This window comes from Mastomys coucha, unplaced genomic scaffold (assembly GCF_008632895.1).
Source record: "Mastomys coucha isolate ucsf_1 unplaced genomic scaffold, UCSF_Mcou_1 pScaffold7, whole genome shotgun sequence".
Lineage (NCBI taxonomy): Eukaryota > Metazoa > Chordata > Mammalia > Rodentia > Muridae > Mastomys > Mastomys coucha.
The window spans coordinates 63,578,450-63,598,129 of NW_022196913.1; the positions used below are offsets into that span (position 1 = coordinate 63,578,450).

Genomic DNA, 19,680 nt, shown 5'->3' on the forward strand with positions numbered 1-19,680 from the left:
GGAAATGCTGAGTTTTGTTATGGGTCCTGCTAATAATTACTCTGGGGCTCCCACACTCAAAGATGAAGGTCTCTTTCCCTCTCTTCTTTTCCCTTCTCCCTGGGTGCCATTATGTTGTAACATGAAGAGTCCACATAGTAACAGCATGGGCTAGAACATGGAGACCAGCATGAGAATCTCTTTCTATACAAGCAGATCTCTAAAGAAGAAAAAACTATGGCTGGCAGCTTGCTTAGTGAGCTCAGAGACCAGGGCACGCACTTCTACAGTTAGCCTGTTGGGCAGCGTCAACCTAAGCTTGGTGGAGGCTCCGCCTCCCTCTGGGCGTGGTCAGGCCTGGATCCTCTGGGCAGAAGCCCCCCTTCACTGCCTAGCACCAATTCCATTGACACAGTCATTCTTGTTAAAGCCCAAGACCCCTTGAGTTCTTTAGGTGATTTTACCTAATTTTTCTCTCTGAAATGCATTAATTTTATTATATGTGATACATTATATTAAATTTATTATATGTGATTTTTATTGGTAACACACCTTTAAAAGCAGTGTTGAACATTACAAACAATGTAACAGTATGAATGGGCGCCTCCTGAAAAGTGGATTTTTCCTCTGACCGATGCTGCAATCTTCAGCCCCTCGGTCCCTTCCCAGCGCAACTACTCACTCACTCACTCACTCACTCACTCCAGTCTGTTTCCTCTTCCGTAAATAGTCTGCCTGTGCCCGCAGCACAGACGCAGATATGTCTGTTTATACCCACTGTTCTGAATCTGGGTTGTTTTCACTTAATGTGTTCAAGCTATGGTTCTCTCTGAGCTGTGCGCACCACTCTGTTTTCTTCGAAGCTGTCTGAACAGCCTGGTGGCCATACTGGATACTCTCAAGAAACACACCTGCCTTAGTTAGGGTTTCTATGACTGTGATAAACACCATGACAAAAGCAGCCCGCAGAGGAAAGGGTTTATTTAAGCTTATATGCTTCCACATCACAGTCCTCAACTGAAGGAAGTCAGAGCAGGAACCTGGAGGCAGGAACTGAAGCAGAGACCATGGAGGAGTGTTGCTTAGTGGCTTGCTCCTCATGGTTTACTCAACCTGCCTTCTTCTAGAATCTAGGAGGACCACCAGCTCAGGAATAGCATTACCTATAGTGAGCTGGGACCTCCCGCACCAATATTAACCAAGAAAATGCCCCACAGGCCACCCTGGTGGGGGCATTTTTCTCAATTGAGTTTCTCTCTTTCTGAGTGGTTCTAGTTTGTGTCAAATTGAGAAGAAACTAGCCAGGACAACATCCCTTATTTGCCCTGTTCTAGAGCAGTCTCCCAGCTTGAGACCCACAACACAATAGGGGGAGAGACTGACTGTTCCACAGGCCCTTAGCTCTCGGAGCATCCTGGGGGCTTGAAGGCATTCACTCTGTCTGTCTCTATCGTGTTCCTTCATGTGAGGAAGGTAAAGGCTCAATCGATAACAGATGGTTCCTATCTGAAGATCACACATTCCCTTCATGACCTGGTATCCAGGGCCACAGAATCCCCTACTGAAGACATCAATTCTACCACTGAAGCCTGCAGAGGTCTTTTCTTCAGGTCTGATGTCATGAGGGTGGACCATGCCATGGATTTGCACATCACTAGTCATGAGGATGTGCGAGGAGATTTCTGTGGTGGTGTAGTGGGGGTGTGCATAGTCTGGATCAACAGCACACTATGTGCAAGCTTCTTCTACAGATAGTGTCAGGAAACCCAGTTATCTGCATGTAGAAGAATTAAACCAGGTCACAGTCTCTCATACTGCATAAAATCTCTTCTTCCCAGGCCGTAGGAGCTCCGTGTCCTTGACTCAGCGCCACGCTTCTGACATTGCTGTGTGTGCTGTCAGTCCTTTGGTACTGTGGTACTTTGATATGGCTACTCTGATGCTCAGCAGCAAGTCATCGTCTCCCTTGCTCTCAGTGTTTACTGGGTGCCCAGGACCTGAGGCCATCTCTGCCTTTTACTCCTAGCTTGTCCCTCCTCATCTTTTAAGTCTGTTCTTCTTTACTATCTAGGTCACCCCTCCTCTGCTTTTACAGGATCATCATGTGTCCCAGTTATATGAAGGTCACATGGCATCCCTGGTGCATACTGTGTACCTGTTGTATACCACATTGGAATATAAGTTGCATGAGCACAGGTATATGCTCATGCATATGCACCTTGTTTCTGTTCTTCCTCAACATAGTGGGCACACATGAGGGCATGCACTTGTGAATTTGCTGTTATCGATCATCTATCTCTCATCTACTTGTCATCTGTCACCTATCTTTCTTTCTATTATCTACTTATCACCTATCTATCATCTATCTACCACCTACTTATCATTTATCTATCTATCTTCTATCATCTATCTTTCTATTATCTATCTTTCTATCATCTACTAATCTATCTATCATTTATTTATCATCTATAATCTATTGATTTTTCATCTATTTTCTATATCTATTTATCATTGATCTATCTATAAATTATTTATTTATCATCTATCTATCATCTATCTTTCTATCATCTAACTACCTATCTATCATTTATTTATCATCCATTGATCTATCATATAGCTATTTTCCATATCTATTTATCTATCTATTATCTATATCTGTCTATATATCATTTATCATTTGTCTATCTATCTATCTATCTATCTATCTACCTATCATCTATCTAACTTTTTATCTACCATCTATTTAATATCTATTTGTCTATCTGTCTATCATCTCTCTATCTGCTGTCTATTTATCTATCATCTATCATTGTCTTTCTATCATGTATCTATCCATCCATCCATCCATCCACCCACCCACCCACCCACCCACCCACCCACCCACCCATCCATCCATCCATCTATCTATCTATCTATCTATCTATCTATCTATCTATCTATCTACCTATCTTCCTATTTATTATCTACTTATTATCTACCTATCATCCATCTGTCTCTCTCTCTCTCTTTATCTATCTATCATTTAGGATTCCAAGTCAGAATGCTCAAGCAGTTTCTCAGCAATCAATATGTAAATCCTTAGATGTGACTCTTCTAAAGCCACTAGGTTATGGCTTTTATTAATGCAAATAACCCTCACAGAATTAAAATTCACAATATTAGTTTGTGCACAGTGAGAAATCAATTAACTATAGAGGGGAAAAAGGCCAAAGCTTGGTGAGACTAGAAGAGTATTTATTCAACAAGAAGGATGACAGGGGACAAGATGGGAGGAGGAGGAAGGCCCACAGATGCAGAAAGTTGCAGAAACATCAGGATGAACCCAGGGAAGAGGCGTCTCCAGCGAACCAACGGGTGCAAGGATGAAGGGCCATGCCTGTTGTGTTGTGTAATTGCCAATAGCAGCTAGCCACTTGGATCAATAGCAGCTTTCCCCAAAGCTCACTTACGGTACTTCACATGGAAGGAGATACTGGAGTGCGATTCCAGGTGTGATTTGTATTCCTTGTAGTGAGGACAGCAGAGGTCACTCGCTTTTCTCCAAGAACTGCAAGTGACGGGAGGGAAGAGGTACTCTGTTGGGTCGAGTTTAACCACTACCTGGTAGCAGGCGTGTTTGTGCCTTTGCAGTTGAGATGCAGCTGGTGAGCCCTGTGGATATTGTTTGTGCTTCATCTGCATTTATCGAAATCGACACTGTTTTGCATCTGAGAATTTTTTTTATAGTTGTTTGCAGAACTGATCATAAAATAACTGACATATGAGATTGGAAAGCTTTTCGAAATAGAGTGGAGGGATCTATAGGTGAACAGATGGTGTTGAACGATCCAAACAGATAATTCCTCCGTGAGTTAAATAACACCCACTTGTTTATGTTTGCATAGTGCTATATATTTACATATAAATATATATTTATATATTTAGATTCCCTGCGGGTTTTGAAGTTAAGAGTTTCAAAAGGAGTAGGCATCATTATGGAACTGACTGTAATGTTGACCTCTGATAAGAAAGGTTGGTTTTTTTTTGGTTGAGTCAGAGATCTTATAGTGAGTCTGGGGGACCCTCTGGAATTTAATTTTTATCTGTTTTATTTAATATTCTTTTAAGGATTTATCTCTTGCCAGGAAAACAAATTAAAATAAATGAAAAACAAACAGACAAATAAAACTCTCCTCTGGGCGCTTGACACTGGGTTTACTGCTAATTTGACCTGCCTTGTAAGTCATGAAGGCAGTAATTTCCCTTTATCTACTTTTATATTTGTACATGTCCAGTCCAAAGAGTCATGGACATTCTCATGGCTGAGTTGTCTTTTTCTCATGGGTATATGGAGATATATGTTTATGTATGTAAAACTAAGGTATTCACTCTTTTCGTTGGCTTTTTTTGTTTTTGTTTTTGTTTTGTTTTTGTTTTGAGACAGGGTTTCTCTGTAGCCCTGGCTGTCCTGGAACTCACTCTGTAGACCAGGCTGGCCTCGAACTCTGAGATCTACCTGTCTCTGCCTCCTGAGCACTGAGATCAAAGGTGTAAGCCAGCCCTGCCTGGCATTTACTCTTCATTTAGTCAACAAATATATTTTAAGCATGTTTTTCCAGGGCATTTTTCTGCATTCTGGGTAATGAGACAGGTCAGTTCCTACTATACCTATAGCCCATTCAAAGCCACAAATAAAGCTATCCTTTCACTCTGTTGGACTACCATACCCGTCTCTCAACAACTCATGGGATCTTATACATAGTGTGCCAACAATCTGCATGTCACATTCGATTAATATAGCACCACAGAAAAACCTTTCCCCACATCATCCTGGAGAGAGATGTGTGCATCAACCTTCCCCACGGGAGGTTAGACTCAGAAGAATAGCCTCTGTAGGCCTCAGTGACAGATTTGATGTTTCGAGAGTCTACGGACACCTGGCCAGGAAGCAAGGGTGTGACTCTGGGAGGAACCTCTGCTGTCCCTCAGAGGGATAGCTTCTGCTGTCCCTCGGAGGGATAGCCTCTGCTGTCCCTCGGAGGGATAGCCTCTGCTATCCCTTGGATTCTCTTCCTCCTCCCCTCAGGTGGAGGAACCTGGTAGAGGGATGCAGATGGAACTCGCTTGAGCTTCCCAGGCCATTGCCCAGAGACAAGCATCTGTGGAGTAGCTTGTCTAAGAGGTGTCACTGTGGTTTTGGGCTGGGAGAGCTCAAGAACAACATCATTGTGGGTTACATTTCCTGAGAACATGCAGTGAGCTCACTCCTCCATCACCAGAGCTCACCTTTTTCTACAGGGGTGTGACTCACGATGAGCCATGATTTCAGCAAGGACAACATGGGATGCAGTCTCTTCTCTCTTCCCCCATTTTTTTCCTAAGTCATGTACTAGGAGAACCCTGATGCTGTGAAAACTACCTATGAAAAGTTCCCTTTCTTATTATCATTTTTCTTTTCGTTTTAAATAACAACAACCACCGATGACTTCATGGATCCACTGGGCAGGTAGATGGAGGAACCCCTGCCCAGGTCCAAACTCTGCATCTCAGTGATCTTCTTGCACAGCTAAAATGGCCATTCTGTAGCTATGGGGATCCACTTAGCGCTTTCACATCCACTGTCAAATACAGTCTTAGACACTCACAACTAAAGACAGAATCCACTGTCAAATACAGTTTTATACACTCACAACTAAAGAGAGAAAACACGACAGAGTTAAAACTAGAAAGACAGTTCTTTCTACTGTCTTTCCCACCTCGTGTGCCCCTCCCCACTTTCTACCTGTTGTCAGCCATGTATGACAGCATCCTCCGTCACCCTTCATTCTATACTGCACGAACCTGCAGACGTCATAGGCTGGGACCCTCACCTGGGGGAGAACATGCTTCTCTTCCTTTTTGAGATTGGGTACCCTCAGTTGATTTTGTATACGCTAAGTCTATCTATTATTTTTGCCGATTCTACGATTTTACTTTTCCTTAGAGCTGAATAATATCCCGTTTTATAATACATCAAGTTCTCATTATCCATCCTTCTGTTGATGGATATCTAGGTTGATATGGAGCACTCTGGGTATATGCTCAGGACTGAGAACTGGGTCATCTGCAACGTATTTTACTTTTCTGAGGAAAATGACTTTCACAATGGGTGGATTAATTTACACCCCATCCCTATAATAAGTGTTCCTCCCCCCCCCCATGTCCTCTCAACATTTGTCGTGAGATTTCTTGATGACAGCCATTCTTACTGAGATGGAGATTCTTTTGTTTTTTATTTGAAGACTGGTTCAGGAGGCACGGGCAAGCAGACAGTCAAATTCATTTTCAAGTTCTCTGGGTGTGGTCACTGCTGTCAAAGAAGGACAGGTTGCTAGGTACCCTAGAAAGTGGGTCAAGCAGCCTCTCTCCGCCATGTTGAACTAGTTGCTTCTCTTCCGGTGTCTCTGCTTCCTCATCTGTAAAAGGAGTCACCACAGAGCTGATCTTGTAGGATGCCGTGTGGCAAAATTAAGCCAACGTGTGTAAAATGCTTGACTCGGCTCACCCCCTTCTCTTAGGTTTTGAATGTCTATCCTCTGCTATGGTTTGTGGGAGAGTCTGTGAGGCCCAGGGAGAACTGTGGAAAGCGACCAGATTCTTCTTGATCTTTGCACCGAATGGGTGTGTGGCTGAGGGCCCAGATGCAGCTGGCCCATTGTTGCGTGGACCGCCTCTGTGCTGGTTGGCCCACTCCTCTCCTCTCACCTGGCGTGCTTTGCTGATTGGGGTATTGAGCATCTGCGTCTGCGCCTGCGCGCTGAGCAGGCAAGAGGCAGATCTAACTACTGAGATTCAGGTCGCAGTCTTCTACAGTTGTTGCATGGCTAGTAGACCTTGTCCATTTCACTTAGCAGATTTCTAACTTTTTTTTTTTTCTGGACTCTGGAGGTAAAGAGTTTGTACTCCAATTTCCTTCGATTGTTATTTTTCAATTGCAAGTCTTCTATAGGATATATGCATTTTGAGCATTTTGAGTATTTGGTTGACTGTTGTTTTATGCATCCAGGTACTAGGCCACCCCAGTATTTATTTTTGGGTTTCTTTGAAGCACGTTGTCCTGGACATAGACACATCAAACAGCCAGACCCATACCTGTTCCCCCATCTCTCCGCAGGAGCCCTTCTCATTTCTTCTATGGGTGATCCAGATAGCTTAGAAATGGGGTTTTGTTTTTTTGTTTTTAATTTTTATTTTTTTTAAGAATCATGTTCCATGTATAAAAGATCTTCTAGCAGATCCATTTAAAAGCTGTCCCTCTTTTCTCCACAGTAACTTCTCCATATTGTGGTCACACACAGCAACCTTGGGATCACTCCCACTAGTATGCTCATAATTTGACTCCAAATAAAGTGATCTCGGGTGAAGCACTGGAGAGAATCTGGGGTGCCTTTTATGCCTCTGTGCTCTCTGACTCCCACCGGGGAGAACTGCTAGTCACAGGCTGTGCCAGATGCAAGCAGACTCTCAGGGAGATACAAAGTTACACCACTTGGCTTGCCTCCTTCTCCTTTCGGACGTTTTTGCCGGTGGCTCACTCTCCTCTGCGGTGCTGACCTATCCTGAAGCCAGAGCAGAGACAGCCCTTCCCAGGATCTGTCTATGTGTAGTGACCTGTCTGCTCAGAGGCCCAAGAGCTGTCCCGCTGTGATTCATGTTGGCTCAAGTACTGCCAGATTTCTTCAGCCCAGGCTCTTCGCTGGCATTTCCTCCTCAGGAATTGTTAATAGCACTCTGGTTTACCAGAAGGAAAAGAGAGAGCTGAGCACATTTTTAAAAAAATGTAATTTGTGCAAAGGATCAGTTTTAAGAAAAAAAATTGGGACAAGGTGTCACTGGAACTCTCCAGGTAGAAGAGACTGGCTTGAATCCACGGAGGTCCACCTGCCTTGTCTCCCAAGTGCTGGGATTAAAGGTGTGTGTTGCTACTTCTAGTGAAGTTTTCAATTTTTATAAGTATTTATCCTGAAAAATCATCTTACTGTAAGATCAAGTAGTTATACGTTATGGTTGCCCACTTTTTTTATTGAACAAATATTAGAAGCATGACAAACAATTCTTCAGTAGTTTAAACAGTTGATGGTGATAATTTTTCATAATAAAGTTAACAGGGTAAAATTAAAAGGAAATAAGGGGTGAGAGAGAGAGAGAGAGAGAGAGAGCAGAACACCATCTACCAGGCATCTTGGACTAGTTACATTGACTGAGTACAGCATTTGTCCTCAGCTTCCTGGCAGTGGAAAGAAAAACTCATTATTAGGAAGGAGACAGCTTCTTAAGCCCACAGGAGTTCAGGTTTGTTCCGAAAGGAATTTCTCTGCAGGAACAGGGAATGATCCAGTGCACAGAACTTACAGAGATCCAGAGGTAGATTTCAGCTTCTTCTGAAGAAACCTGGGGGACGTGACAGCGAGGCTGAGGCTGCAGACGCTAAAGTGGCTGGAGAGATTGCTTTCCAGGGGCCATGCGAGCTATAACGTCATATAACCTCAGAGCCCCAGCACAGCAAATCCTTCAGTGAGCTCTGCCATGATGCTTAGAGATTGTCTCCTCTGATGAGAGCCTAGAAAAAAATTTCTTCTCTTGGTTGGATAAGGCCAGATCTACTCTCCTTGAAAACCAGACAAGCAGATGGTGGGGACTGGCATCTTTTTTTACAAAGATGGAGCAGTCCAGCCTGCGCGCTCATTCAGGTGGAAGCCGCCCAGCCTGCACCGGAAGATGAACTGCAAATGAACCAGCCGGGCAGACCGAGGCATGCTGGGAAGCAGTGATGCGACATCCCCAGAATTTGGGCCAATGGCGGATCCCCAGAGTTGTGCTGACAGGGCCCCAGAAATAGTTTTGGCTTAGGAGCCACTGTGAGCAGCTGTGACCAGGCAGATTTTCCAGCCATGGGAAAGCTCTTTTGGACTCCTGTGGTGCCTTCAATGTGAGAGGGCCCATCCACCAGGATGAATTAGCTGTGAACTGCACCCCAAATCGCCAGGAGAGCTCACTTACGCTTCACCTAATTTCCCATCGAACTGTTGAACCACTAGTCCTAAACAGGCATGCTAGTTTAAACAGAAACTTAAGTAACTTTCCTGCTAATCATTCTGCATTAGGACCATTTTCACCCTTGTGCTGACGTAGTTAGTTCAAAGCTGTGTTGAGCCACTGTTACTCTCCAGAGACAAAGACCCGATGATGCTAAGTATGTTCCTTGGTACCTTGAAAATTATCACAAAGACTCTTTTTCTCCTTCTGGGATTTATCTACGGTCACAGGAAGTATTAAGTTAAGTTTGCCTGTGTCTATGCCCATTTCTGTTTCTTTTTAACAATAGAGGAAGTTTCTAGATTTTCTGGAAGAAATGAGAGTGTATTTATGAGTTTTCTGTTGTAGAGGCACAACACCCAAGGCAAGGTAGTTAGTTATAAATGAGCAAAGGTTTCTCTTGTTTGTGACCCTTGACTTGTAGGAAGGCAGAACATCATGGTGTGAAGAATGAGAGAGCGTGTGTGGAGCAGAGATGCTCCTGTTGTACATGGGACTTGCTTCCTCCAGCTAGGCCACACTTCCCAAGGCTCGTACCATCTCCTACCAGACATAAAAGCTAGCAAACCCACCTTCTGTCCTTGGCCAGCATCATCACTGTGGGCAGCCTCATCCCTTATGAAGTTGGTGCACCAGCCCATCATGGGCAGCATCATCTCCTACAAAGGTGGTGTACCACCCACTGTGGGCAGCAGTATCATCCCCTACAGAGGTTGTGCAAAGAAGTTAGCTAAGGGTGTGCCAGTGAGTGAGGCAGAGAGTGAGCCAGTGAGCAGCATTACTCCATGCTTTCTGCTTCAAGTGCTTGCTTCAGCTCCTGTCCCAACTTCCCGGCTGCAACCTGCAAGCTGGAAAGCTGCCCCTTTCCTCCCCTAAGTCGCCTTTGGTCAGAGTTTGATCACAGCCACAGAAAAAGCCTAGACCATGTGACTTGCAGCAACTGTGTGACCCATTTATAGGATTTGGCACATCACTTGTTGGCTCCAGTTTAGTCTTAAATCTATACGGGAGACAAAGTAATACTTCAATTAAACTTATATTTTCCTGGTAGATACCGATGTGTTTTATGTAGACCTTATGCTACCCTCCAGCTAAGTTTTCTGATGATAAATGGTGCTGTTCCTTGCTGGAAAAGCTCATGTTGGCAGATGCAGACAATAACAAAGCTATCCAAACTCTCAGGGAAAAATGCAGAGGGTAACCTTTTTGTCCGTAATTATTCAGAGAAACTTCCCTAATAGTTTGCACAGTGATGAAGCCCAAAATATCAGGTCCGTATCATCTTCCACATATGTATCATGAGATGTGTTGTGATTAAGCTCACTAGGTTGTCAGTGACCGGGTCACGGGCTCAGCCTTCGTGACCACCCATTGTAATAGGCAGCCCTAAGGAGTGTCACATAGGAGGCAGGTTCTCTGTCTTCTCCACAGCATGAGGTGTTTACTGTCATTTTCCTACTGGGACAAAGGAACTAGACCTGGGCCCTTTCCCTGGGTCATGGAGCAAACATGAGGCAGGGAGGTTGGGGGGGGGGGGCAGGCAGCACAAAATGCTCTGCTCATCAACTGTGTTCGAGAGCACTTCCTGTTCTCCAAGTGCTTCCATTCATCAGTTTCAGTTCCTGGGAGCTGCAGTGCTCAGAGGCTGGCATTGTGTGAGAAACTGAGGATAATTTTGTATCACATAGTATAGTTTTATATAGACATAGGATGAGACCCACCCGGTCCCTGTCCCCAGATGAAAAGTGCCCCTTCCTCCTCATGCTTTTAGGCCAGTATTCCCTGTGAAGATCCACCATGCAGACATTCTAGGGATGGTTCTGTGTTGGAGGTCCTGCATTTACAAGTCTCTGGGTATGCTGGTTAGTTTTTTCTTTTTTTTTCCTTTTTCTCAACTCGACATAAATTGAGGTCATCTAGGAAGAGGAAGCTTCAAACTGAGACAAACGCCCTCATCCTATTGGCCTGTCGTAGGCCTGTGGGGCATTCTCTCGGCTACTGATTGTAGTGGGAAGGAAGACCAAGGTCACTGGGGACAGTGTCATTCCTGGGCTGGTGATCTTGGGTGGCATAAGGAAGCAGACTGAGCAAGTCGTGGGAGCAAGCCAGTAAGCAGCACCCCTCCATGGCCTCTGCATCAGCTCCTGCCTCCAGGATTGCTGCCCTGAGTTCCTGTACTGACTTCCCTAGGGGGCAGGGGAGGACTGACTAAACTGTGAGCAAAGAGAAACCATTTCCTTGCATCTGGTCATGGTGGTTTATCTCAGCAAAACACGGCAAAGTGGTGACTTGGTACTGTGACTTCAGAGGCTGTGGAACTAGGTTCGCATCTTCAGGACTCCGTGACCTTGGGGGAAATCCACCCAGCTGGCTGGCTCAGCTCCATCCCCTGGAAAGGGGGAGCATTAAATGTTTTCCTAGTAGTGTTTTATGTTCCAAGGCAATCTCTTGGCAGCTCTGAGCCTAGCCCAGAAAGTAGTCCATATAAGAATGTTTGGGGGCCACTTCTGTAAATGCTAACATTTAATAGAGTGCATTAGTTGGCTGACTGAATTAAGTTTTGAGCAAGCTTATTTGATACTTTTTCTTTCTTTCTTTATTTTTTTTTAACATCCATGTTGCCATAGCTGTGTGGTGTTCTCTCAAAATGGGGAAGCCATAGTAAGAGAACCCGGCCCTGCATCTTGTACTGACCTGCCACATCATAGCCCTCACACTGGCTTCTGGGCCGACTTTGAAAACTCACCTTCAAGCTTTCTTGCTGAGTAAATGAAGTTGACTAGCACTGGAGTTGGGATGCAAGGGCATTCTTTTTCTTAATTCATTGAGCTTTTCTTAAACACACACACACACACACACACACACAAATAAGATTTGATAATTTCATGTAATTCCACAATGTATTGTGATTCTATTTATTCCATTTACAGCCCTGTCGTAGACACTCCCACTTCTACTGACGTCCTGCCTCCCAACTGGGGCATTTGTTGGTGCTCACACATTACAAAGCATATGAGTTGAGAGATAGTTATGTGCCCTGTGAAAGACACTCATGGAAGAGAGGATTCTGTCAGATTGAAATGTTTCAGTCCATGGCTCGAGGCTCAGGGAGAGACACCCTCCTAGCTCTGAACTGAACCTACCTTATGCTGAGTCTCTCCATCTGTCACAGTGATTGCCAACCTTCCTGATGCTGCGACCCTTTAGTACAGTTCCTTCTGTTGTGGTGACCCCCCAGCCATGAAACTGTTTCCACTCCTACTTCATAACCATAATTTTGCTGCCGTTGTGAATTGTAATGTGAATTAATATCTGACATTCAGGATGGTCTTAGGCAACCCCTGTGAAAGGGGTCATTCGACCCCCAGAAGGTGGAAACCCTCAGGTTGAAAACCACTGATCTATCTTCTACCTATTTGGAGGTGGGTGTGGCAGGTATCTGGGATATTGGGAATTAATACCTTTGAGTTGTACTATTTTTAAGCCAATATTTATAAAAGAAAAGCTGGACCAGGGCCCCTCATTGTTCTTGGGGAGATTTCCTAGTTGTGTTATTTGAAAAGCAAATGTGAAAATCACTTAAAATGTGAGGAGGATCCTTTTCTAGGAAGCCTTCCATTCAAAGCCATTCCTATGAAGTTCTCTGAATAATACATCATTTTTTTTCTCAGAACAAAACAAACAAACACCCCACCTTTTTGTTTAGCCCACAGAGAGGAAAGTCTTTATCCTCAGGAAAATGTCTTAATAAAGGTCTAAACTGTCAAGTTGAGACCGGACAGCACTGGTGACAGACTGTGTGAGGTCACACCACTATAGACTTCACTTCCATGTGAGTTGTCTGTCAACTCTCAAGGTTGATACCAATGCCACTTCTCCAGCTAACCTGCCAGTCATTCATCTGTACGCATGTACATACGTGCTGTTCCAGTCTGTGCTGTGGTCCCTTCCCTGTCTCTGTCCACTGCAGGTGCTTGCACCTCTGCTAGGAACCTGAGCTCTGTGGCTTATCAGATCCTGTGGAGGCGAGGCTTGTCCACCTGAGAGCATCCACTGTCCTCTCTCAATAGAGTGTCTAGAGCCCATTTCAAATCTCAGATTCTGAGACAGTATATTCTGTGGCCAATGGGTATTCCTTTGTTATCACTAAAAATGCATGCAGAGTTGGTTTGAATCTGTTGTATATTAGTAATATAATTTCACTTTAAAAATTTTTTAAATTAAATTTACTGATTTTGTGTGTATGTATGTTTTGCTTGTACATATCTAAGTATACCATCTATGTGCCATGAATATGAGTGTTTCATGTATGTAAGTGTACCATGTGTGTGCCAGGTGCTTACAGAGGTCAGAAGGAGAGCCTCAGATCCCCTGGGACTGAAGTTACAGATGGTTGTAACTACATAGGTGCTGGGACCCAGACCCAGGTCCTCTGCAGGGATGGCAGGTGCTGTTAATTGCTGAGCCATCTCTCCAGTCCCTAAGTTCACTTTCAAACTGAATAATTTTTTGTTTTGAAATTGCTGCTCCTCCCTCTGTTTTGTGTGTGTGTGTGTCCTTGATTTTTTTCATGACTCACATTGTTATCTTTATGATCTTCATTTAGTCTTATTGTACACTGGCATGCATGTGTGTCTAACTTCTCCAGGGAACGGCTATATGTGTGACAACCAGGACTCTCTGCCCTCAGGAAAGTTAACAATTCAGTTATGAGGTGTCAGATGGGACAGTAGAAAAATAGACTAGTTGATTCAAGAAGTGTTCTTTTTCTCTCTACGTCTTAAAACACATACACTTTAGAAGTACCGTGAGTGCTGGCCATGGGACAGAATCAGAAGCCTCTGATTAGAAAGGGCAGCTTGGGTTTTGTCCACTTGGCACTTACACAGTGTTACAGGCCTGTAGCATCTTCAAGGAGATGTTGCTGGATTTTCTGATACTCCAAGCAGTTTCTAGGGCAGTCGAGCGGGTTTCTGGTGTAGTGGAGGTGTAGAGGGGCGCTAACAATGAGGATCCTGATACAAGACCCTGAAATGAGGCTTGATCTTGAGGGAGGAAGAGGGCTTGTTGCAGATACCATGAAAGGGTGGATGCCAGTAGTGGCTAGCCGATGTGGGGGAGGGGAGGGAGCTGAGAGGATTGCCTAAGGACTATTGCATTTGAATCGTTTGATTGTCCAGTCTTTTCATATTGATTAGAAGGTGCCCGAAAGGGTACCTACTGCCTGCGGGGCAGTCGGAGGAATCCTAGGTTTCTGTGAAGAAACTGTGTTCTGCTGGTCTCCCGTGGAGTCCCACGAGACTGGGCTGAAAGGAGGCCTTGGGCCAGAAAACCCTGGGTCTAGAGGTTTCTAGAATCCTAGGCTGGGTCAGAGGAGCCAGGGGTTGTCATGGCAAAAGCTCTCCCAGTGTGCCAAATTCTTGGCCTTTTCCACCGCTTCCTTGGGAGTGAAGGCCCTCTTGGAGACTGCTTGCTCATAAGCAGAGCCTTAGGGCTCAGCAGCACTTCCCAGGAGCCTTTGGGGGAAGGTCTCCGGGGAGAGTTGCTGGGGTCTGCTGGAGGAGATCACTGACCTCCAGAGCCTCTCACAGCTAGCTGTAAGCCACCAGTAGGCAGGGCAAGGTACTGGCCTTTGTTTTCTGCCTAGAAGCTCTGAGGCCCTGACTGGCAAGAGATCATCTGCCGCCCTGGGAGCCTGAACTCTGTACATTTAGGCCAGGAGGAACCCTAGGAGGAGTCTCTCATCTCCTGTGGCTCTCTGGGTGGCTCTCTCTAGTTCTCTTTTCTACCTCGATTTCTTTCCCCTCCTCCTTCCTTCTTGTCTTGTTTGGTTTCCTTCCTTCTCCCTCCCCCCCCTCCGCCCCCAGCCCTCTCTTTTTTTCCCTTCTCCTCATTAAGTGAGGAGCACTCACCAGGGCCCCACAAGATTACCTCCTCTCCTCCCTGGGATTAAGAAGAGATGCTGTGACACTTTGTCTCTTCTCTTGCAAATCTCTATTAAATAAAAAGGATTTCAATGTAACCAGGTAAAGCATTTAACAGTTTGTTTGTTTATCCTAAGCCTTTCCTCCTTTCCCAAGGTAAACTTGGTTGCAGTCAGCTTCCTGCACTTTGCACACATACTCCAGTGGTTCTGTTATGTGCATTCTTATGCTTTTGAGTAAAGAGCTTTATATGTACATATCAGTACATAATTTTGATGCTTTTAAACATTTACATGGAAATCACTTTCTGCATATATGTGTGTGTGTGTGTGATTCAGTTCTGTTATATACTTCATATTTTACTTTTTAAAGTTCCTGATATCTTTATGGGTGCATATTTTCTGGCTTTTGAGTCTATTATAACGAATGTTGTAATATCCTCTTGATTGTCTTAAAATCCATCCTCCTCATCTTTGGATAAGGTCTCCATAAATGACCCAGGGTAGTTTTGAACTGGAAACCCTCCCATTTCCCCTCCCTAGTGCTAGAATCCGAGGGACGCACCAACAAGCTCATGTGAGCTTCGCTGCATCTGTCTTGTGCTTCTGTGTGAGAGCTTCTCTTGGGTGAATACCCACAAGTAGAATCACTGGACCGCAAATGGTGCCAGTTTATAATTTTATAGAATACTGCCACTGTGCTCTTCGGAGTGCATGCTCCAGGTCATACTTCCTCACCCCACCAGCAGCAAGTAGTGTCAGATGTTATATACCTGTCTGTCTAATGGGACAAGAGAGATACAGCAGTGTTGCTTTTATTCGAGTTTCAGAATCCAAGCGGGTGAGCAGCTTCCTATGGGGCTCCTGGTCACTCAGGTTTCCTCTGTAGACTGTTTTCTCTGTGGACCTTCTGTTAGCTTTCCTGGCTTCCATCTACGCATGATTCCTTACCATGAGGAATCAAGTAGAATTTCCTTTGTCTCTCTTTTTAAAAGGATGTGTTTATTTTTTACTTTATGTGTGTGAGTGTTTTGCCTGCACGCATTTCTGTGAACCATGTGCATGCCCAATGCCTATGGAGGCCAGAAGAGGGCACTGGATGCTCTGGAGTTATAGACAATTGTAGGCCATCATGTAGGTGCTGGGAACTAAGCCTGTGTCCTCCTCAAGAGTGGCCAGTGCTCTTAACTGCTGAGGCAGTTACTCTGTCTCCCCAGACAGAAGCAGAATTTCTTAGGGGTAAATGTCATGAGTAATTTGTAGGTAGCAGCTAGGCTGTGTTGACTTCTGTACTGTGGATAACCATGAGGGGCGACCTTAGCATCAGTTGCTGGGGGAGCTCGTGCCCATTCGTGGACTAGGAGAACCTTGGATTCAGCATTCCTCTCTAGGACCATTTCCATAATTGAGTATGATCTTTGAGTGGTTTTCTGAAAAATCGATCTGGTCTTACATCCATGCACAATCATACTTTGTTGTGCTTATTGCAGTTTACTCCTTCGAGAACAGTGTTCATCAGTCACTGACACAATGTATCCTCTTGCTTTGTTACATAGATGAATGGATGGTGGATTGATGGAAGTGGGAAGGACAGATAGGCAACAGTTGTAGTTATAAAAATTCTACAGGAGTCAAGATTGGTTGAGTTTTCCCTTGTCTTAAAAAAATAAAAACATTAAGATGTGAAACATAAAAATGACTCTTTTAACAGTTCAATGTTTTTTTTCTTTGTTTTTGTTTTGTTTCATTTTGTTTTGTATGAGACAGAGTCTTACTCTGTCGTCCTGGCTGTCCTAGAACTCACTGTATAGACCTGACTGGCCTCAAATTTAAAGGGAGCCAGCTGCTTCTGACTCCCTAGTGCTGGGACTAAAGGTCTGTGCCACAATGCCTGGCCAAGTTAATGCTTCTTTAATCTTAATTCTTCACTTCAATGGCATCTGTTTCTTGCTTCTCTATTTGGTAACTCATTGCTCAGTCATAGCTACTGAGAACAACTAGGCCAGTTATGATCCAAGTATTGGATTAAAATGAAATAAACATCGAAAAATGGCACAAGCAACTAAAAGAAAGGTTGAAGTAAAGGTAAATGTTTTTGCCATGGATGTTGCTTAGATGCCCATCTGGTGTGTTAAGAGCTTGTCTCTCATCAGTGAGAATGTAGTGGTGATCCCAACAAAAAGAAATTCAAAGTGCACTGGATTTCAGAAGGATGACTGGCAGGTGCCGTGCTAGCTCAGGTGGACTTGTCTGATGCTCCGTTGGTGAATCCAAAGCAACCTCTCCCACTGATTCTTCCTTTCTTGCTGCTGTGGCACACACACACACACACACACACACACACACACACACACACACACACACACTCACACACTCACACACTCACACACATACAAATGCTAAAAATACTTAGCACTCTGGAATTCAGGTCTTAGTGTAAGCTCTCTGAAGAGAATGAGGTCACTGTGGTCTTACTGAAAATGTTTGTGTGATGAAATTCTTGGAAAAATGGCTTGAAAATGTGATGATTTTGAAACATTTCATAAAAACTTGATGTCAAAAATTGAGCATTCAGTTTGAGGCTTAAAATATGTCCTGGGCTGCTGGGCGGAGGGAGGGACTGTCTACTAGCAATGCCACTGGACTCCTTGGGTCCTTGATGAGGAATCTGAGAGCCTGAGCAAATCCTGACCTTCTTCCTGGGAGGCTGTGTTTTTGGTGGCTCGTTTTAAAATCATTTTGTTTTTGGTGTAGTTTATATACTTGGCCATTTAATTTTAATGTGACCCAATTTTATTTTTCCTTGTTCTCCCCCCCCCTCTCTCTCTCTGTGTGTGTGTGTGTGTGTGTGTGTGTGTGTGTGTGTGTGTGTGTGCGCGCATCTGTATGTGGTCTATCTGTACATAAGCTTGGGGGCATCCTTACCTCTGCTTGTGTGTGGAGGGCCTGGAGATCAACTTTGGATCTTCCTCTACTGCTTTCTATCTTATTGTTCAGACACCATCTCTCTCTGAACCTGGAGCTTGTCATTTAGCCTGACTGGTTGGCCAAGGGACGTAGGAGTTTGCTTCTCTCCATACCCCTAGAATTAGAGCTACAGATGCATGCCCCTGACTTTGACATGGTTTCCTGTTTCTGCAGAGCGAGCTGTTTGCCCTCTGAGCTGTCTTCTTGGCTCTCTTGCCCAAGTTCTTACCGTGCATCTTGTATTCCTTTTCTTATTGGGCAGAGACCCAGGACGCTGGGCCACTCTAATGCTCATTACTCAAGATATTTATTTCCATTTTAACTCACTGTCAGCGGAAGAGCTCTTCGTTTGACTTTAGTGTATTAACTAAAGGGCTTCACATCTTAATGTTTTTATTTTTTTAAGATAAAGGAAAACTCAATCAATCTTGGCTCCTGTAGAATTTTTGTAACTGCAACTGTTGCCTATCTGTCCTTCCCTCTTTCATCAATCCACCATCCATTCATCTGTATGTGCACATGTACATACATACATACATACATACATACATACATATATACATGATCCATCCATCATCCCATCCATCAATCATTCATCCACCCAACCATTCACCAGTGTCGATCCAACATACATGCATACATACATACATACATACATTCATTCCAGCCATCATAATACCTACGTACATATATACATTATCCATCCATCTATCCATCCACCCACCAGTATCCATCCACCAGTTCATCATCATCCACCCACACATCCATCTATCCATCCATCTTCCACACGTTAATCACCCATCATTCATTCATCATTCATATATTGTCTATACATCATTGAAGTGACCTAAAAATTGTGCATATTAAGAATTTTAGGGGCTGGAGAGATGGCTCAGTGGTTAAGAGCACTGACTGTTCTTCTAAAGGTCCTGAGTTTAAATCCCAGCAACCACATGGTGGCTCACAACCATCCGTAATAAGATCTGATGCCCTCTTCTGGTGTGTATGAAGATAGCTACAGTGTACTCACATATAATAGTAAATAAATAATTCTTTTAAAAACAACAACACAACAACAAAAAACAACGAAAAAAGGAATTTTAGAAACAATTCTCTTTTCTAAGAGACACTGATGTAAGAGCATAGGGCTCCTAAATAGCAGTCATACAGAGCAGAGCTCCCGTAAGGAATGGTAGTTTTAATATCTATACATCTGTAATATTAGAAACCCAGATCAAACTAGGTTTGCGCCCTCTGGCTTCAGACAGACTTTCCTCTATATCTCTATTTTCAGGATGATGTCCCATTTTAGGCCTCATTGGCTTTCGCCTTCCCGTTGACTCCATTCTTGAATGGTCTCTTTCTTAGAGCGGGAAACCTCACCTGCTGGAAGCTCTAGGCCTATGCCACTCCTTTGTTGTGAGTCCAGAGAATGATTAGACCCAACGCCCCCCACCCCGTGCCCCATGATTCCACAGTATCACCTACATTCTCAGTTACCCATCAATCCACAGAGTCGCCGACATTCCCAGTCACCCATAACTCCCTTTCTGCTTTGTTACAGTCTCATTGCAAACCAGAAAAGGCTAGAAATCATCAATGAAGATGACGTTGAAGCATACGTGGGGCTGAAAAACCTGTGAGTACTCACTGCATGCGTGAATTACCTCAGAGACTTGTGTTCTGCTGTGGTCAGGTAGGTAAATTTCTAGTTGCTCCTAACATGAATGCCATCATGTATTTTTTTTTTTTTTTTT

At 44.1% G+C, this 19,680-nt stretch overlaps 1 protein-coding gene and 1 long non-coding RNA gene across 11 annotated transcripts in view; one reads left to right on the forward strand and one right to left on the reverse strand.

The window, feature by feature from the left end:
• The window catches only part of Ntrk2 (neurotrophic receptor tyrosine kinase 2), a 331,243-nt gene that overhangs the window by 12,821 nt on the left and 298,742 nt on the right, over positions 1-19,680 (forward strand). For all 10 annotated transcript variants that reach the window (XM_031359018.1, XM_031359015.1, XM_031359022.1 and 7 more), the window contains exon 3: positions 19,488-19,562. In XM_031359018.1, the coding sequence (XP_031214878.1) occupies positions 19,488-19,562 (75 nt within the window). The remainder of the gene's footprint in view (positions 1-19,487; positions 19,563-19,680) is intronic.
• On the reverse strand, positions 6,209-6,605 carry LOC116082170. The gene is made up of 2 exons (XR_004115196.1): positions 6,503-6,605; positions 6,209-6,413 (listed from the first exon to the last, which is right to left on the reverse strand). It is a non-coding gene; the product is annotated as an uncharacterized LOC116082170 (long non-coding RNA).